This window comes from Mauremys reevesii, linkage group 22 (genome assembly GCF_016161935.1).
Source record: "Mauremys reevesii isolate NIE-2019 linkage group 22, ASM1616193v1, whole genome shotgun sequence".
Classification (NCBI taxonomy): Eukaryota; Metazoa; Chordata; order Testudines; family Geoemydidae; genus Mauremys; species Mauremys reevesii.
Window position 1 is genome coordinate 24,770,034 of NC_052644.1, and position 18,438 is coordinate 24,788,471.

The 18,438-nt window shown below is 72.6% G+C and overlaps 2 protein-coding genes and 4 non-coding genes across 7 annotated transcripts in view; all 6 read left to right on the plus strand.

The window, feature by feature from the left end:
- The window catches only part of FLNA (filamin A), a 48,405-nt gene extending 41,387 nt beyond the window's left edge, over positions 1–7,018 (plus strand). For both annotated transcript variants that reach the window (XM_039510603.1, XM_039510604.1), the window contains 5 exons: positions 1,214–1,335; positions 2,033–2,220; positions 4,794–5,012; positions 5,183–5,386; positions 6,738–7,018. In XM_039510603.1, coding sequence (XP_039366537.1) covers positions 1,214–1,335; positions 2,033–2,220; positions 4,794–5,012; positions 5,183–5,386; positions 6,738–6,925 — 921 coding nt within the window. In that variant the 3' untranslated portion in view covers positions 6,926–7,018. The remainder of the gene's footprint in view (positions 1–1,213; positions 1,336–2,032; positions 2,221–4,793; positions 5,013–5,182; positions 5,387–6,737) is intronic.
- A 7,701-nt stretch (positions 7,019–14,719) lies between these two features.
- RPL10 (ribosomal protein L10) lies at positions 14,720–18,343 on the plus strand. The gene is made up of 7 exons (XM_039510617.1): positions 14,720–14,822; positions 15,151–15,192; positions 15,311–15,368; positions 15,628–15,736; positions 15,845–15,983; positions 16,313–16,475; positions 18,127–18,343. Exons 2-7 carry the CDS (start codon positions 15,170–15,172, stop codon positions 18,280–18,282), a joined length of 648 nt encoding a protein of 215 aa, XP_039366551.1. The 5' UTR covers positions 14,720–14,822; positions 15,151–15,169; the 3' UTR covers positions 18,283–18,343.
- On the plus strand, positions 16,013–16,145 carry LOC120388969. The gene has a single exon (XR_005590692.1). It is a non-coding gene; the product is annotated as a small nucleolar RNA SNORA70 (small nucleolar RNA).
- Positions 17,515–17,656, plus strand: LOC120388970. Its single transcript, XR_005590693.1, has one exon. It is a non-coding gene; the product is annotated as a small nucleolar RNA SNORA70 (small nucleolar RNA).
- Positions 17,799–17,906, plus strand: LOC120388972. The gene has a single exon (XR_005590696.1). It is a non-coding gene; the product is annotated as a small nucleolar RNA SNORA70 (small nucleolar RNA).
- Positions 17,928–18,034, plus strand: LOC120388971. The gene has a single exon (XR_005590694.1). It is a non-coding gene; the product is annotated as a small nucleolar RNA SNORA70 (small nucleolar RNA).
- Positions 18,344–18,438: the final 95 nt, after the last annotated feature.

Below are 18,438 nucleotides of genomic sequence, written 5' to 3' on the forward strand. Positions count from 1 at the left end.
GCTCGCCCTGCCCCCCCGGGGCCCCCCGGCAGCTCGCCCTCCCCCCCCCCCAGGGCCCCCCGGCAGCTCGCCCTGCCCCAGGGCCCCCGGCAGCTCGCCCTCCCCAGGGCCCCCGGCAGCTCGCCCTGCCCCCGGGCCCCCGGCAGCTCGCCCTGCCCCCGGGGCCCCCCGGCAGCTCGCCCTGCCCCCCTCCGGGCCCCCCGGCAGCTCGCCCTGGCCCCCCCGGCAGCTTGTCCTCTCAATACAGCAGGCCAGGCCTTTGATCTTCCCTGGTAAAACAGCCCCCTGGGTCCCCAGAGTCCCCGTGGGCAGAGCTCACAGTGAGCTGCCTGTGACCACAGGCCCCTCGGGACGGAGCTTCCCCCCCAGACGTGCTGCCCACTCCCATGTCTCTGCCCGTGTAACCCCCTCGCCCCACGGTGGGGGGGGCACAGGGAGGGGGCGGAGCTGTAACCCGTCTGCCCCCCTCTGGCATCAGGAGGAAGCTGGGGGCTGGGGGGTAGCGCAGCCGCCGGGGCGGGGAGGGAAATCCTGTGCCGGCCCAGGACAGCAGGGAGCCCCCGAACCGCCCCGGGCGCCGCGGTTTTCTCTCGTGTCTCTTTTAAAGGCTCTTAACAGACCCCGACAACGCCCAGGCCAGGTGCTGCTTAAAGAGAGAGAGCTGCCCCCCACCCTGCCCCCCACCCTGCCCCATAGCCTGGGCTGCTCACAGTGAGCTGCCTGTGACCCCAGGCCCCTCTGGACAGCCGGGCCCAGGAAGGTGCTGCCCACTCCCATGTCTCTGCCCCGCCCCCTCGCCCACGGTGGGGGCTTCCAGGAGTCAGGCCGGAGCCAACCAGGCATCAGGAGGAAGCTGGGGCTGGAGGGCTGGATGCCAAGGTGCACAGCCCCTCGGGCGCGCTGGAGGAAATCCTGTGCCGGCCCAGGACAGCAGGGAGAGAACCCAGGCGTCCTGGCTCCCAGCCCCTGCTCTTTAAAGACCCACCAGCCCCACGCCTCCCAGAGCTGGGGAGAGAACCCAGGAGTCCTGGCCCCAGCCCCCTGCTCTGACCCACCAGCCCCACTTGCCCTCTCAGAGCTGGGGCTGAACCCAGGAGTCCTGGCCCCAGCCCCTGCTCTGACCCACCAGCCCCCAGCCTCCCAGCGAAGGGAAGTGACCCCTGGTCTCCCGCCCCTGCGCCCCGGCCCCGCTAACGCTCTGCTGTGCTTCCAGGAGTCAGGCCTCAAGGCCAACCAGCCAGCTTCCTTTGCAGTCAGCCTGAACGGCGCCAAGGGGGCGCTGGATGCCAAGGTGCACAGCCCTCTCAGAGCTGGGAGAGAATGTCACGTCCCGAGATCGACGAACCCCAGGCCGCTTCCTCCCAGAGCTGGTGGAGAACCCAGGAGTCCTGGCTCCCCGCCCCCCCTGCTCTGACCCACCAGCCCCACTCCTCCCAGAGCTGGGAGAGAACCCAGGAGTCCTGGCTCCCAGCCCCCTGCTCTGACCCACCAGCCCCACTCCTCCCAGAGCTGGGGAGAGAACCCAGGAGTCCTGGCTCCCAGCCCCCCCTGCTCTGACCCACCAGCCCCCACTTCCCCCTCAGAGCTGGGGAGAGAACCCAGGCGTCCTGGCTCCCAGCCCCCCCCCGCTCTAACCCCCCAGCCCCCACTTCCCTCCCAGAGCTGGGGAGAGAACCCAGGAGTCCTGGCTCCCAGCCCCCCCTGCTCTGACCCACCAGCCCCCACTTCCCTCTCAGAGCTGGGGAGAGAACCCAGGAGTCCTGGCTCCCAGCCCCCCTGCTCTGACCCACCAGCCCCCACTCCCCTCCCAGAGCTGGGGAGAGAATCCAGGAGTCCTGGCTCCCAGCCCCCCCTGCTCTAACCACCAGCCCCACGTCCCTCCCAGAGCTGGGGAGAGAACCCAGGAGTCCTGGCTCCCAGTCCCAACCCCACCCCCTTTAATTGCCGGCCCCTCCCCACTGAGCAGGCTGCTGCTCCTGCCCCAGGGCTGCTGGGGGGCAGGATCCCAATGCTCCCCCCCTCTGTTGCCGCCCCTACCCCCAGATAAATACGCCGTGCGCTTCATCCCGCGGGAGAACGGCCTCTACTCCATCGACGTCAAGTTCAACAGCACCCACATCCCCGGCAGCCCCTTCAAGATCCGCGTTGGGGAGCCAGGCCAGGCGGGCGACCCGGGCCTGGTGTCCGCGTACGGCGCGGGCCTGGAGGGGGGCACCACCGGTAGGGACTGCGGGTCGGGAGTGAGGGGCACCAGCCGGGCTGCGGGTCGGGCGCGAGGGGCGATGGCCGGGGGGGGGGGGCTGCAGGTCGGGAGCGAGGGGCGATGGCTGGGCCGAGGGGGGGCTGCAGGTCGGGAGTGAGGGGCGCGGCTGGGCCGGGGCTGCGGGTCGGGAATGAGGGGCGGCGGCCGGGCCGGGCGGGGGCTGCGGGTCGGGAGCGAGGCGATGGCCGGGGTGGCTGCGGTCGGGAGTGAGGGGCACCAGCTGGGCTGCGGGTCGGGAATGAGGGGCGATGGCCAGGCCGGGCGGGGGCTGCGGGTCGGGAGCGAGGGGCGATGGCGGCCGGGGCTGCGGTCGGGAGTGAGGGGCACCAGCTGGGCTGCGGTCGGGAGTGAGGGGCGATGGCTGGGCCGGGGGGGGGCTGCAGGTCGGGAGCGAGGGGCGATGGCCGGGGGGGCGGGGCTGCGGGCCGGGAGGGAGGGGCACCAGCGGGGCTGCGGGTCGGGAAGGAGGGGCGATGGCCCGGCCGGGCGGGGGGGGCTGTGGGTCGGGAGTGAGGGGCGACGGCCGGGCCGGGGCTGCAGGTCGGGAGAGGGGCGATGGCCGGGGCTGCGGGTCGGGAGTGAGGGGCATGGCGGCTGGCGGGAGGGGCTGCGGGTCGGGAATGAGGGGCGATGGCCGGGGGCTGCGGGTCGGGAGTGAGGGGCGATGGCTGGGCCGGGGCTGCAGGTCGGGAATGAGGCGATGGCCGGGGCGGGGCTGGGGGTCGGGAGTGAGGGGCAACAGCCGGGCTGCGGGTCGGGAAGGAGGGGCGATGGCCAGGCCGGGCGGGGGCTGCGGGTCGGGAGTGAGGTGATGGCCGGGGCTGCGGGTCGAGAGTGAGGGGCACCTGCTGGGCGGTGGGTCGGGTTTGCGGGGGGAGGGCCGGGCCGGGCAGGGGGGGGTGCGGGTCGGGAGTGCGGGGGGACGGCCGGGACGGGAGGGGGCTGCGGGTCGGGAGTGTGGGGCGCCGGCCGGGAGCGAGGGGCACCAGCGGGGCTGCGGGTGGGGATTGTGGGGCGCTGGCCTGGCGGGGCGGGGGAGGCTGTGGGTCGGGAGTGAGGGGCACCAGCCGGGCTGCGGGTCGGGAGTGAGGGGCACCAGCCGGGCTGCGGGTCGGGAGTGAGGGGTGATGGCCGGGCCGGGGCTGCGGGTCGGGAATGAGGGGCGATGGCCGGGCCGGGCGGGGGCTGCGGGTCGGGAGTGAGGGGCGACGGCCGGACGGGGGCTGCGGGTCGGGAGTGAGGGGCGACGGCCGGGCTGCGGGTCGGGCATGAGGGGCGATGGCCAGGCCGGGCGGGGGCTGCAGGTCGGGAGTGAGGGGCGGCGGCTGGGCCGGGGGCTGCGGGTCGGGAGCGGCGATGGCGGCCGGGGCTGCGGGTCGGGAGTGAGGGGCACCAGCCGGGCTGCGGTCGGGAATGAGGGGCAATGGCCAGGCCGGGCGGGGGCTGCGGGTCGGGAGTGAGGCGACGGCCGGACGGGGGCTGCGGGTCGGGAGTGAGGGGCAATGGCCGGGCCGGGGGCTGCGGGTCGGGAATGAGGGGCGATGGCCGGGCGGGGGCTGCGGGTCGGGAGTGAGGGGCACCAGCCGGGACGGGGGCTGCGGGTCGGGAGTGAGGGGCAATGACCGGGCGGGGGCTGTGGGTCGGGAGTGAGGGGCACCAGCCGGGCTGCGGGTCGGGAATGAGGCACCGGGCGGGGCTGCGGGTCGGGAGCGAGGGGCACCAGCCGGGCTGTGGGTCGGGAATGAGGGGCGATGGCCAGGCCGGGCGGGGGGCGGTCTGGAGTGAGGGGCGATGGCCGGGGGCTGCGGGTCGGGAGTGAGGGGCACCAGCTGGGCTGCGGGTCGGGAATGAGGGGCGATGGCCGGGCGGGGGGGGCTGCGGGTCGGGAGTGAGGGGCACCGGCCAGCGGAGCCGGGGGGCTGCGGGTCAGGAGTGAGGGGCGCCGGCCGGGCCGGGGGGGCTGCGGGTCGGGAGTTAGGGGCCCCGGCCGGCGGAGCTGGGGGGCTGCGGGTCGGGAGTGAGGGGCACCAGCCGGGCTGCGGTCGGGAATGAGGGTCGATGGCCAGGCCGGGCGGGGGCTGCGGGTCGGGAATGAGGCGATGGCCGGGCCGGGGTGGGGCTGCGGGTCGGGAGTGAGGGGCAATGGCCGGGCCGGGGTGGGGCTGCGGGTCGGGAGTGAGGGGCGATGGCCGGGCCCGGGTGGGGCTGCGGGTCGGGAGTGAGGCGGCGGCCGGGCCGGGGGCTGGGGTTCGGGAGTGTGGGGCAATGGCCGGGCCGGGGTGGGGCTGCGGTCGGGAATGAGGGGCGATGGCTGGGCCGGGGGGGGCTGTGGGTCAGGAGTGAGGGGCACCAGCCGGGCTGCGGGTCGGGAATGAGGGGCGATGGCCAGGCCGGGCGGGGGGGGCTGTGGGTCGGGAGTGAGGGGCACCAGCCGGGCTGCGGGTCGGGAGTGAGGGGCGATGGCCGGGCCGGGGTGGGGCTGCGGGTCGGGAATGAGGGGCGCCGGCACTGACACCCGTGACACTCGCAGGCAGCCCGGCAGAGTTCGTGGTGAACACGACCAACGCGGGCCCCGGGGCCCTGGCCGTGACCATCGACGGCCCCTCCAAGGTGCAGATGGACTGCCAGGAGTGCGCCGAGGGCTACAAAGTGACCTACACGCCCATGGTGCCCGGCAGCTACCTGATCTCCATCAAGTACGGCGGCCCCTACCACATCGCCGGCAGCCCCTTCAAGGCCAAGATCACAGGTGTGGGCCCTGGGGGTGGGCCTTTCGCAAGCCCCTCCCATGGGGGAGGTTCACTTCTCCCCGAGCAATGGGCTCAGGCTCTCTGCACACTCAGACAGCGTCGGCTGCGCTGGTGCCGAGGGTGGGGGATCCCCCCCCGCCCCCAATCACCCCGATCTTCCCTCCCACAGGCTCCCGCCTGGTGAGCAGCCACAGTCTGCACGAGACGTCCTCTGTCTTCGTGGACGCAGCCGGGCGGGCGGAGGTGGCCGTGCTGCAGGGGGCACCCCCCAAGTTCGCCGCGGACGCCAGCAAGGTGGTGGCCAAGGGTCTCGGGCTGAGCAAGGGCTTCGTGGGCCAGAAGAACTCCTTCACGGTGGACTGCAGTAAAGCAGGTGTGGGGGGCGGGGGGGGCTGGGCCAGGCCTGTGGGGCTGGGCTGGGGGGTGGGAGGGCAGCTCTCCCCGCCCCCACCCGGAGCCACGGGGCAGGAACAGCTGGGCTGGGTGAAGGGGTCTGGGGGTGGCTGCAGTGGGACCGTGGGGTGGCCCCAGCTGTGCCTGGGGGGTGGATCTGGGTCTGCTCATGGTACAGAGCCCTTTGTGGCCCCCCCATTACTGATTGGACCCCCCAGAACCAGCCCAGCTGCAGAGCCGGTGTAGTTGGGGGGCTGGCTGGGGGGAGGATCAGGCAGTTGGGGCTGGCTGGGGAGGATCAGGCAGCTGGGGGCTGGGAGGGGTGGAGCTGGGGGCTGGCTGGGGAGGATCAGGCAGCTGGGGGCTGGGAGGGTGGAGTTGGGGGCTGGCTGGGGTGGATCAGGCAGCTGGGGGCTGGCTGGGAGGGTGGAGTTGGGGGCTGGCTGGGAAGGATCAGGCAGCTGGGGGCTGGCTGGGAGGTGGAGTTGGGGGCTGGCTGGGGTGGATTAGGCAGCTGGGGAGGGGTGGAGTTGGGGGCTGGCTGTGGGGAGGATCAGGCAGCTGGTGGGCTGGCTGGGAGGTGGAGCTGGGGCTGGCTGGGGCTGGATCAGGCAGCTGGGAGGGGTGGAGTTGGGGGCTGGCTGGGGGCTGGATCAGGCAGCTGGGGAGGGGTGGAGTTGGGGGCTGACTGGGGGAGGATCAGGCAGCTGGGAGGGGGTGGAGCTGGGGGCTGGCTGGGGCTGGATCAGGCAGCTGGGGAGGGGTGGAGTTGGGGGCTGGCTGTGGGGAGGATCAGGCAGCTGGGGGCTGGCTGGGAGGGGTGGAGCTGGGGCTGGCTGGGGGCTGGATCAGGCAGCTGGGGAGGGGTGGAGTTGGGGCTGGCTGGGGGCTGGATCAGGCAGCTGGGGAGGGGTGGAGTTGGGGGCTGGCTGGGGAGGATCAGGCAGCTGGGGAGGTGGAGCTGGGGGCTGGCTGGGAGGATCAGGCAGCTGGGAGGTGGAGTTGGGGGCTGGCTGGGGGCTGGATCAGGCAGCTGGGGGCTAGCTGGGAGGTGGAGCTGGGGGCTGGATCAGGCAGCTGAGGGGAGGGTGGAGTTGGGGGCTGGCTGGGGCTGGATCAGGCAGCTGGGGAGGGTGGAGTTGGGGGCTGGCTGGGGGAGGATCAGGCAGCTGGGGCGGTGGAGCTGGGGGCTGACTGGGGGAGGATCAGGCAGCTGGGGGGTGGTGGAGCTGGGGGGCTGGCTGGGAGGGGGTGGAGTTGGGGGCTGAGGGGGATTAGGCGGGTGAGGCTCCCGGGCTGGGCTGCCCGGACCCCCGATCCCCGTGCCCCCAGGAACAACATGCTGCTGGTGGGCGTGCACGGCCCTCGCACGCCGTGCGAGGAGATCCTGGTGAAGCACCTGGGGAACCGGCTCTACAGCGTCTGCTACCTGCTGAAGGAAAAGGGCGACTACGTCCTGGTGGTGAAATGGGGCGACCAGCACGTGCCCCACAGCCCCTTCCACGTCGCTGTGCCGTAGCCCCCCCCGCCCGGACGCCTGGGTCCCTGCCGCCTGCTGGCCTCGCCCCTCCCCCCGGCGCGCCGCCGCCTTCGCCGCGTCGCCCAGTTAACCAGCCCCGGGTTCTTCATTGTTGGTGAATGTTTCTGTGCACGCCGGCCGCCCCCCAGGGACGGGCAGTAAAGTCTCTGCTTCAGCCGCCGCCGCTGTCCGTCCGTCCGTCCGGGGGGGGGCTGCGGGGGACATGGGGGGCGCGGATCCCTGCCGTCTGCCCCACAGGCTCTGCGCCGGCCTGGCCCCAGCCGGCAGCTCTCAGCCCCCTCGGCCCTGGCTCCAGCCCGGCTCCCCCGCCCGGCCGCTGGCACAGAGCGGCTGCCGCCTCCACCCCGAGGAAACCGCAAGCCGGGCCCGGAGCGCGGCGCTGCCAGGGCAGGCGGGGCCACAGGGCGGGGCCCAGCAGAGAGCCGGGGGGCAGGCTGGCCCCATGGCCAGCCCCTTCCTTCCCCTGCAGCTGGCGCTGTGTGGGGAGGGGTGGGGCAGCCCCCCCCACTCCAGGCTGGCGCCAGCCCCCAGGCTCAGAGCTGCTGCCTGCGCAGGACGTGTCCCAGCAGCGCCTGGCACGCGAGGCTGGGAGCCACGGGCCGGCCGCTCCCTCCCTCCGCAGCCCTGGGTGGGGCCTGCCCCCCGGATCGAGCATTCCCTGCCCCCCAGCCCTGCCGGTGCCCCTCACTCCCGACCCGCAGCCCCCGCCAGACCGGCCCTGCCGGTGCCCCTCACTCGACCGCAGCCCCGCCAGCCCGGCCCTGCCGGTGCCCCTCACTCCCGACCCGCAGCCCCGCCAGCCAGCCCGGCCCTGCCGTGCCCCTCACTCCCGACCCGCAGCCCCGCCAGCCCGGCCCTGCCGGTGCCCCTCACTCCCGACCCGCAGCCCCAGCCAGCCCGGCCCTGCCGGAGCCCCTCACTCCCGACCCCCAGCCCCGCCAGCCCGGCCCTGCCGTGCCCCTCACTCCCGACCCGCAGCCCCGCCAGCCCGGCCTGCGCCCCTCACTCCCGACCCGCAGCCCCTGCCAGCCCAGCCCTGCCGGTGCCCCTCACTCCCGACCCGCAGCCCCCGCCAGCCCGGCCCTGCCGGTGCCCCTCACTCCCGACCCGCAGCCCCCGCCAGCCCGGCCCTGCCGTTGCCCCTCACTCCCGACCCCAGCCCCTGCCAGCCCAGCCCTGCCGCTGCCCCTCACTCCCGACCCGCAGCCCCTGCCAGCCCGGCCCTGCCCGTGCCCCTCACTCCCGACCCGCAGCCCCTGCTAGCCCAGCCCTGGGTCCCACCAGCTCTGCCGATGCCCCTCACTCCAGACCCGCAGCCCCTGCCAGCCCGGCCCTGCCGGTGTCCCTCACTCCCAACCCGCAGCCCCTGCCAGCCCGGCCCTGCCGGTGCCTCTCACTCCCGACCCGCAGCCCCCGCTAGCCCGGCCCTGGGCCCCCCCCACCCGTGCCGGTGCCCCTCATTCCCGACCCGCAGCCCCTGCCCCCCCCAGCTCTGCCGGTGCCCCTCACTCCCGACCTGCAGCCCCTGCCCCCCCCAGCCCTGCCGGTGCCCCTCACTCCCGACCTGCAGCCCCTGCTGTGCGTTTCCAGCTGAGGGAAGCAGCAGCCACATCTGACCCTGGGGCTCTGGGCTCGGCCTCCCCTGGCTCCTTCCCACAGCTCCGGGCTCTGGATTTGGCTGCCTTGTCATTGAAGCTGCAGGGCCGCCGGGCCGGCTGCCAGCAGGGCCTGATGATGGATGAGAGCCTGGGCCTCCGCCCCCTCCCTCCCCGCGCGGCACCAGGCCTCGCGTCTTGCCTTGTTTGGGCATCGATCCTGGGCCATGCGCCCCCACCCCCCGAGCCACTCCCAGCACGACCCCCCCCCGGTCTTGGTGCCCCTCACTCTGACCGGCAGCCCCTGCCCCCCCAGCTCTGCCGGTGCCCCTCACTCCTGACCCGCAGCCCCTGCCAGCCCAGCCCTGCCGGTGCCCCTCACTCCCGACCCGCAGCCCCTGCCAGCCCAGCCCTGCCGGTGCCCCTCACTCCTGACCCGCAGCCCCTTCTAGCCCGGCCCTGCCGGTGCCCCTCACTCCCGACCCGCAGCCCCTGCCCCCCCAGCTCTGCCGGTGCCCCTCACTCCTGACCCGCAGCCCCTGCCAGCCCAGCCCTGCCGGTGCCCCTCACTCCTGACCCGCAGCCCCTGCCAGCCCAGCCCTGCCGGTGCCCCTCACTCCCGACCCGCAGCCCCCGCTAGTCCGGCCCTGCCGGTGCCCCTCACTCCCAACCCGCAGCCCCTGCCAGCCTGGCCCTGCCCCCCAGCCCTGCCAGTGCCCCTCACTCCCGACCCGCAGCCCCTGCCAGCCCAGCCCTGCCGGTGCCCCTCACTCCTCACCTGGAGCCCCTGCTAGCGCGGCCCTGCCGGTGCCCCTCACTCCCGACCCGCAGCCCCCGCTAGTCCGGCCCTGCCTGTGCCCCTCACTCCCGACCCGCAGCCCCTGCCAGCCTGGCCCTGCCCCTCAGCTCTGCTGGTGCCCCTCACCCGGTGCCCCTCACTCCCGACCCGCAGCCCCCGCTAGTCCGGCCCTGCCTGTGCCCCTCACTCCCGACCCGCAGCCCCTGCCAGCCTGGCCCTGCCCCCCAGCTCTGCCGGTGCCCCTCACTCCCAACCCGCAGCCCCTGCCAGCCTGGCCCTGCCCCTCAGCTCTGCTGGTGCCCCTCACTCCCGACCTGCAGCCCCTGCCAGCCCAGCCCTGCCGGTGCCCCTCACTCCTGACCCGCAGCCCCTTCTAGCCCGGCCCTGCCGGTGCCCCTCACTCCCGACCCGCAGCCCCCGCTAGTCCGGCCCTGCCTGTGCCCCTCACTCCCAACACGCAGCCCCTGCCAGCCTGGCCCTGCCCCCCAGCTCTGCCGGTGCCCCTCACTCCCAACCCGCAGCCCCTGCCAGCCTGGCCCTGCCCCCCAGCTCTGCTGGTGCCCCTCACTCCCGACCTGCAGCCCCTGCCAGCCCAGCCCTGCCGGTGCCCCTCACTCCTGACCCGCAGCCCCTTCTAGCCCGGCCCTGCCGGTGCCCCTCACTCCCGACCCGCAGCCCCTGCCAGCCTGTCCCTGCCCCCCCCCAGCTCTGCCGGTGCCCCTCACTCCCGATCCGCAGCCCCTGCCAGCCTGGCCCTGCCCCAGCCCTGCCGGTGCCCCTCACTCCCAACCCGCAGCCCCTTCTAGCCCGGCCCTGCCGGTGCCCCTCACTCCCGACCTGCAGCCCCTTCTAGCCCGGCCCTGCCGGTGCCCCTCACTCCCGACCCGCAGCCCCGCTAGTCCGGCCCTGCCGGTGCCCCTCACTCCCGACCCGCCGCCCCTGCCTGGCTGCCCCTGCCCCCCAGCTCTGCCGGTGCCCCTCACTCCCGACCCGCAGCCCCTTCCGCCCCGCCCCGTTCTTGGTGCCCCTCACTCCCGACCCGCAGCCCCTTCCGCCCCGTTCTTGGTGCCCCTCACTCCTGACCCGCAGCCCCTTACGCCCCCCCCGCCCCCGTTCTTGGTACCCCTCACTCCCGACCCGCAGCCCCCTGCTAGCCTCCCCTGTTCTTGGTGCCCCTCACTCCCGACCCGCAGCCCCTTCCGCCCACCCACCCCGTTCTTGGTGCCCTTCACTCCCAACCTGCAGCCCCTGCCCCCCCCAGCTCTGCCAGTGCCCCTCACTCCCGACCCGCAGCCCCTGAGGGTGCTGCAGCGTTGTGCCAGCCTGTGCCTTGTCCAGCAGAGACTCCTGCTGGCGTGTCTGGGGTTTGCACCAGTTGCAAAGGGGTCACTCCATGGGCAGAACCCGCCCTGCTGTGGGCCGGGGGCTGTATTATAACTGACCCCCTCCCATACCTGCCTGGCCTGCTGGGCCCCTCTGTGCCATCCCCGCCCACCTGAGATCTGCAGGGGGCTCAGTGGGGCACATGCCCCCCAGCCCCGGCGTGTGGGGACGATGCACCTGGCTGACCTGTGAATTGGAGGCTGCCGGCTGCTCCCCCCTGGCTCCCGCATTGCAGCCGAGCTGGCCCCTCCCGCTGCACTTACTGGGGGGGGGGGCATGAATCAGCCAAAGCCGTGGCCAGGCTGGGGGTTCAGTGACTGTCCCAGGGTCCCCGGGCGCTGCTCTGGGGCTGCTCCCCACAAGCCAGGCAGGACTCTGGGAGCCTCCTCTCCCTCGGAGCAGCCTGGCTGCAGGGCAAGAAGCTCCCACGGCTTCACCTCCGGGGTCTCTCCTGGGAGCGTTCGGCCTCCTCGGCCCCCCCCCGTGCGCTTCCCCCAGCGAGTCCCCCCGGCGGGGTCCTGGGGGGCCACAGGGTCCTGCCCCCCCCCCCCGCGCAGTCAGACGTGACTCTCAGCCAGCCGGGGACACAGAGGTTTATTCGATGCCAGGACCAGGGGCTAACACAGAGCTTGTAGGTAGCGCGAGCCGACCCTCGGCCGGGTCCATTCTGGGGGCAGGAGCCAGACCCCACGTCTGCCCTCACTCCTCGCCCCCCGCCCGCCCCACACTGACCCCCCCCCCCCGCCCCACCAGTGCGCAGCTCCATCCCCGGGCCAGGGGGTCTCCTGACCCCTTTGTCTCCAGCACCTTCAGTCGGCACCTTGCCCGGGGGGCCCAGGCCTGCAGTTGCCAGGAGACAGTGCCAGGCATTCAGGGGCACTGGCCCTTTGCTCTGCCGCAACCCCCGATCCCACCCCTGGAGACTTAAGAACTGCAGAGGGGACACTGAGGCACCAACAGCGGATTCAGAGGCAACGTTCAGAACATTCCCAGTTCGTCCCAGTGACACGGTGTCAGGGGCCCCGGTTCCCTTAGGGCTCGGCAGGTCGGGGACAGGGCTGAGCTCCAGAGGGGCCCTGAGAACGGGGGGTGCTCAGCCCCGGGGGGGCCGGCTCCGGCTGGGGGCGCTGAGCCCCGGGGGGGCCCTGAGAACGGGGGGTGCTCAGCCCCGGGGGGGCCGGCTCCGGCTGGGGGCGCTGAGCCCCGGGGGGGCCCTGAGAACGGGGGGTGCTCAGCCCCGGGGGGGCCGGCTCCGGCTGGGGGCACTGAGCCCCGGGGGGGCCCTGAGAACCGGGGGTGCTCAGCCCCGGGGCTGGCTCGGCTGGGCGCTGAGCCGGGGCCCGGAGAACAGGGGGTGCTCAGCCCCGGGGGGGGGCTGGCTCCGGCTGGGGGCGCTGAGCCCCGGGGGGGCCCTGAGAACGGGGGGTGCTCAGCCCCGGGGGTCAGCTCCGGCTGGGCGCTGAGAACGGGGGCCCTGAGAATGGGGTGCTCAGCCCGGGGCTGGCTCGGCTGGGGCACTGAGAACGGGGGCCCTGAGAACGGGGGTGCTCAGCCCGGGGGCTGGCTCGGCTGGGCGCTGAGAACGGGGGCCCTGAGAACAGGGTGCTCAGCCCGGGGCTGGCTCGGCTGGGGCACTGAGCCCGGGGGCCCTGAGAACGGGGTGCTCAGCCCCGGGGCTGGCTCGGCTGGGCGCTGAGCCGGGGCCCTGAGAACGGGGTGCTCAGCCCGGGGCTGGCTCGGCTGGGGCGCTGAGAACGGGGGCCCTGAGAACAGGGGTGCTCAGCCCGGGGCCCGGCTCGGCTGGGGCGCTGAGAACGGGGGCCTGTGATGGGGTTGAGGAAGCTGCCGGTGGCTGAAACGTCCCAAGTCCCTGATGGCCCTGGTTCGGTTCCAACATGGGGTGGGGGCCTGGCCCGGCCTGGGTCTGAGCGCTCGGGGGCAGCTGGGCACACGGTGGGGCGCATCCATCTGCAGCTGCTGCTGAGCTGGGCGGTTGTTGCCAGCCTGGGCCCAGGAGCTTTGTCATATTTCCCCCGCCCCACACACACCGTGTTCCCCCACCCCGTGTCCCTCCCCTGCTCCCCACACCTCGTGTTCCCCCGACCCACACACCCCGTGTTCCCCACCCCGTGTCCCTCCCCTGCTCCCACACCTCGTGTTCCCGACCACACACCCCGTGTCCCTCCACCCCGTGTCCCTCCCCTGCTCCCCACACCTCGTGTTCCCCGCCCCATGTCCCTCCCCTGCTCCCCCACACCCCTTGTTCCCCCACCCTGTGTTCCCCTGCTCCCCACACCCCGTGTTCCCCCACCCCGTGTCCCTCCCCTGCCCCCAGACCTCGTGTTCCCCCTCTGCCCCACACACCCCGTGTTCCCCTCCCCTCTTCCCACACACTCTTCCCCCGCCCTGCCCATGCCCCGTGTTCCCCCTCCCCATGTCTGTCCCCTGCTCCCCACACCCCGTGTTCCCCCTCTGCCCCCTGTTCCCCGTGTCCCTCCCCTGCCCCCACACCATGTCCCCCCCGCCCGTGTCCCTCCCACACACCGTGTTCTCCCCAACCCGTGTCCCTCCCCTGCCCCATGTGAGGAAGTGGGGGGTTCTCTGGGTTCCATCACTGGGTTGCAGGCGGTGGTGGGGGGGACTCAGTGTCCCTGGGGGTTGCTGGTTTAACGAGGGGGGAGGAAAGTTGGGACCCCGGCCGATGGCCTGGAGGACGGAGACCCCAGCGACTGGGGACCCGGAGGCCCAGCTCAGGAGCCGCAGCCGGTTCTGGCCAGTGGGGGACAATGGGCTGCGGGGAGAGGGGCCCGGGGACCTGCCCCGCCGGCTCCAGCCCGAGGGGCCAGAGGACAGAGGAGGGGAGAGGGGCCCGGAGAGAAGCCAATGGACAGAGGCGGGTTGGGGCGGGGGGTTGCGGTGGCCCCGCTGGGAGCAGGGGGCTCGGGGGTGGAGGGGGGGGGGGCTCTTCACTCCATGGGGGCTGGGCAGCCGCTGCGTTCGGCACCAGGGTACCGTGTCCTGTCCCGAACCCGGCCCCCCACCCCAGGGGGCCCTTAGGGAGCTGCTGGGGCGGGGGGAACCGAGCAGCAGGAGGGGCCCAGGCAGAGCGGGGGTGGGGGGGGCTGTATGAGTGGCAGCCCCCCACATAGATACCCAGACCCACTGTGAGTGCGTGACAGTCTCCGGGGGGCTCGGCTGGGACCCCCCCGGGCAGCCACTGGGGTGGGGGTTGGGGACCCCCCGGGCAGCCGCTGGGGTGGGGGTTGGGGACCCATGAGGCATCCCCCCCGGGGTGGGGGTTGCTAATATGCAAATATTTACATATGCAAATAAGTTGCAAACAGGCCAGTTGTTAATCTGGATAAATTAATTATACATGCAAATGAGGCGAAGCCAGGCAGTGGCACTAGCAGTTTAAAAAAGCTTAGTTGCCACTATGCAAATGAGGCCGATTAACGACATGCAAATTAGCTGCAGTGATACAGTTTGGGGGATACTTCCGGCAAATATGCAAATTCCAGGGCACTATGCAAACCAGCTCCAGCAATACAATAAAATCTGCATATTACTTAGTTGTGTAAATTAGCCGCACACTGCAATTATATTCAAATTATATTCAAATTAGATATAGGCAAATTAGAGACAACTGTACGTATTGCTCGTCTGTCACGTGGCACCGCCATTATGTCCTATCAGCGTCGAGATATTTACATAACAGGGGACGTGGGCGGGGCGTATAGGACGAGCTAGAGGGGCCTCGATGGACACGCCTCGTCCTCAATACGCATGCTCAGCAACCGTAGGCCCGCCTGCTAGGTCTCTAAAATGGCGGCGGCGTGGGAGCAGTGCGCCTGCGCGCCGACACGCGCTGGGAGGCATGGTGTCCGCGATGCGCATGCGCTTGCCTCTCTATGCCGGAAGCCACTGCTAGAGCGGAGCGGCGGGCTGGGCAAGAAGGCGCATGCGCTGGAGGGCGAGCGCCCGCCGCCATTGGCCGGCACCGCCGCTCTACGCCGGAAGCGGAGCTAGAGCGGCGGTCGGGGCCAGGGTACAAAAGCTGCGCGCAGGCGCGACTCCCCTCTCTTTGCCGCACGGCGAGGTGAGCGCGCGGCCGGGCCGGGAGTCCGGGGTGGGACCCACGTCCCCCCCCCACCCCCCGCGGCGCGGCCCCGATCCCGGCTCCCCCCCCCCGCGGCGCGGCCCCGATCACGGGCGCGGCCTCGATCCCGGGTGGGACCCACGTCCCGTCCTCCCCGGCCCCACCCGCGCGGCCCCGGTTCTCCCCGCGGCGCCGATCGGGGTGGGACCCGTCCCGTCCCCACCCGCCCGCGGCGCGGTCCCGGTTCTCTCCCCGCCCTCCCCCCGGCCCCACCCCGCGGCCCCGGTCCCCCCGGGCGGTCTCTGATCCGGTCTCTGCCTCTCTCCAGATCCTGCCCCGGAGCCGCCATGGGCCGCCGCCCCGCGCGCTGGTGAGTGGTGGGGGCTGGGGGGAGGCTTGGCCCCCGGGCGGGGGGAGGAGACGCGGGGGGCGGGTCCCGGGGGGGCTGCGGGGGTCCGGGCCCCTCTCACCGCCCTGTCTCCCCCCAGCTACCGGTACTGCAAGAACAAGCCCTACCCCAAGTCCCGCTTCTGCAGGGGCGTCCTGGTGAGTCTCCCCGCCTGGGGCTGGGGCCGTGGGGCGCTGGGGCCGTGGGGGGGCTGGGGCCGGCGGGGGGCTGGGGAGGCCGACGGGAAATTGTAGCCGTACAGACCGGGGCCCCTTCCTGCGGGTTGGGGGGTCTCTGCCAGCTTGGACACCCCCGTCCCTGCTCCCCCGGGGAGGGGGCCAGGCCAGGCCCGGGAATGAGACCCCAGGGTCTGCTCTGGCTCACGGGGGGTCACCCCCACCCATCTCCTCACCCCTAGATGCCAAAATCCGCATCTTTGACCTGGGCCGGAAGAAGGCCAAGGTGGACGAGTTCCCCCTCTGCGGCCACATGGTGTCGGATGAGTATGAGCAGCTCTCCTCTGAAGGTGAGGGGGGGCGGAGGCCTTGGCCGGGAGGGGGGGGCTTGTTCGGGGCAGTGCTTGCCTGGGGGGGGCTTATTCCTGTCCTGAGCTCACTGTCGTCCCCCCCGGCAGCGCTGGAGGCCGCCCGGATCTGTGCCAACAAGTACATGGTGAAGAGCTGCGGGAAGGACGGCTTCCACATCCGCGTGCGCCTGCACCCCTTCCACGTCATCCGCATCAACAAGATGTTGTCCTGCGCCGGCGCTGACAGGTGGGGATCCTGGGGGTAGGCAGGGGCCCCCGCAGCCCACTAAGCCGACCGGCCCACCTGCCGTGGGGGCCCGGTGTGCAATGGCTGCGCACAGCACCCCCCCTGGTTGTGTACGTGCTCCGTGCCCCGTACGGAGCGCCCTAAGGGACCGCGGGGACATGGGCATGGGGCATGTGGGGGGTGACTCCCTAAGGGGCCGTGGGGACATGGGCGTGTGGAGCAGGGAGTGATGCCCTGTGGGCACAGGGGGGGTTTGGGGTGTGGCGGAGGGCAGGGGAGGTGGGGGCGATGCCCGTGGCCCCCCGGCTCATGCCCCCCGGTCCCGGCAGGCTGCAGACGGGGATGCGTGGCGCTTTCGGGAAGCCCCAGGGCACCGTGGCTCGGGTGCACATCGGCCAGGTCATCATGTCCATTCGCACCAAGGCGCAGAACAAGGAGCACGTGGTGGAGGCCCTGCGCAGGGCCAAGTTCAAGTTCCCTGGGCGCCAGAAGGTAACGGGGGCTCTCCCCCAATCATGGGGGTTGTGCTTCCTTTAGAGGCCGCCGGGGCAGGGACTGGCTGGCTTGGGGGGGGCTGGGGCCTTTGCCCTTCACTGGGCCCCAGGGCAGGGACTGGCTGGCATGGGGGCTGGGGCTTTTCCTTCACTGGGCCCCAGGGCAGGGACTGGCTGGCATGGGGGCTGGGGCCTTTGCCCTTCACTGGGCCCCAGGGCAGGGACTGGCTGGCTGGGGGGGGCTGGGGCCTTTGCCCTTCACTGGGCCCCAGGGCAGGGACTGGCTGGCCTGGGGCTGGGGCCTTTCCTTCACTGGGCCCCAGGGCAGGGACTGGCTGGCCTGGGGCTGGGGCCTTTCCTTCACTGGGCCCCAGGGCAGGGACTGGCTGGCTGGGGGGGGCTGGGGCCTTTCCCCTTCACTGGGCCCCAGGGCAGGGACTGGCTGGCTGGGGGGGGCTGGGGCCTTTGCCCTTCACTGGGTCCCAGGGCAGGGACTGGCTGGCCTGGGGGGGGCTGGGGCCTTCCCCTTCACTGGGCCCCAGGGCAGGGACTGGCTGGCCTGGGGGGGGGCTGGGGCCTTTCCCTTCACTGGGCCCCAGGGCAGGGACTGGCTGGCTTGGGGGCTGGGGCCTTTCCCTTCACTGGGCCCCAGGGCAGGGACTGGCTGGCTTGGGGGGGGCTGGGGCTTTTCCTTCACTGGGCCCCAGGGCAGGGACTGGCTGGCCTGGGGGCTGGGGCCTTTCCCTTCACTGGGCCCCAGGGCAGGGACTGGCTGGCCTGGGGGCTGGGGCCTTTCCCCTTCACTGGGCCCCGGGGCAGGGACTGGCTGGCCTGGGGGGGGCTGGGGCCTTTCCCCTTCACTGGGCCCCGGGGCAGGGACTGGCTGGTTCGGGGGGGGCTGGGGCTTTTCCCCTTCACTGGGCCCCAGGGCAGGGACTGGTTGGCTTGGGGGGGGCTGGGGCCTTTGCCCTTCACTGGGCCCCAGGGCAGGGACTGGCTGGTTCGGGGGTGATGAGGGAGGAATGGGGGGGGGGCGCCTGCAGCCAGTTAAGCCGACCAGCCTGCCTGCCGTGGGGGCCTGGTGTGCAGTGGCTGCGCACAGCACCCCCCACCCCCCCCCCGGTTGTGTACGTGCTCCGTACCCCGTACCGAGTGCCCTAAGGGACCGCGGAGACATGGGCATCAGAGGTGTGGGGGGTGACACAGCCGAAGTCTGGGGGAGATCTCCTGTGTAGCCAGCACCCCCCCCGGTTGTGTACGTACCCCGTACCGAGCGCCCTAAGGGACCGCGGAGACATGGGCATCAGAGGTGTGGGGGGTGACACAGCCAGTGTCCAGGGGAGATCTCCTGTGTAGCCAGCACCCCCCCCTGGTTGTGTACGTGCTCCGTACCCCGTACCGAGCGCCCTAAGGGACCGCGGGGACATGGGCATCAGAGGTGTGGGGGGTGACACAGCCAGTGTCCAGGGGAGATCTCCTGTGTAGCCAGCACCCCCCCTGGTTGTGCACATGCTCCGTACCCCGTACCGAGCGCCCTAAGGGACCGCGGAGACATGGGCATCAGAGGTGTGGGGGGTGACACAGCCAGTGTCCAGGGGAGATCTCCTGTGTAGCCAGCACCCCCGTAACCGCTGTCCCCACCCCCCCAGATCCACATCTCCAAGAAATGGGGCTTCACCAAGTTCAACGCGGACGAGTTCGAGGACATGGTAGCTGAGAAGCGGCTGCTGCCGGATGGCTGTGGTGTAAAATACATCCCCAGCCGGGGGCCCCTGGACAAGTGGCGGGCGCTGCATGCTGCCTGAGCCCCCCGGCCGCCCCCCATCCCGGGCGCCTTGCAGCAGGAATAAAAGCATTGGCCTCCAATGCCCGCCTGTGTGTGCTGTGGGGCAGAGTTGGGGGGATCCCAGAGCCACAGCCCCCCACTTCCCAGTGCGGGGGAGCAAGGCAGGGCCCTGAGT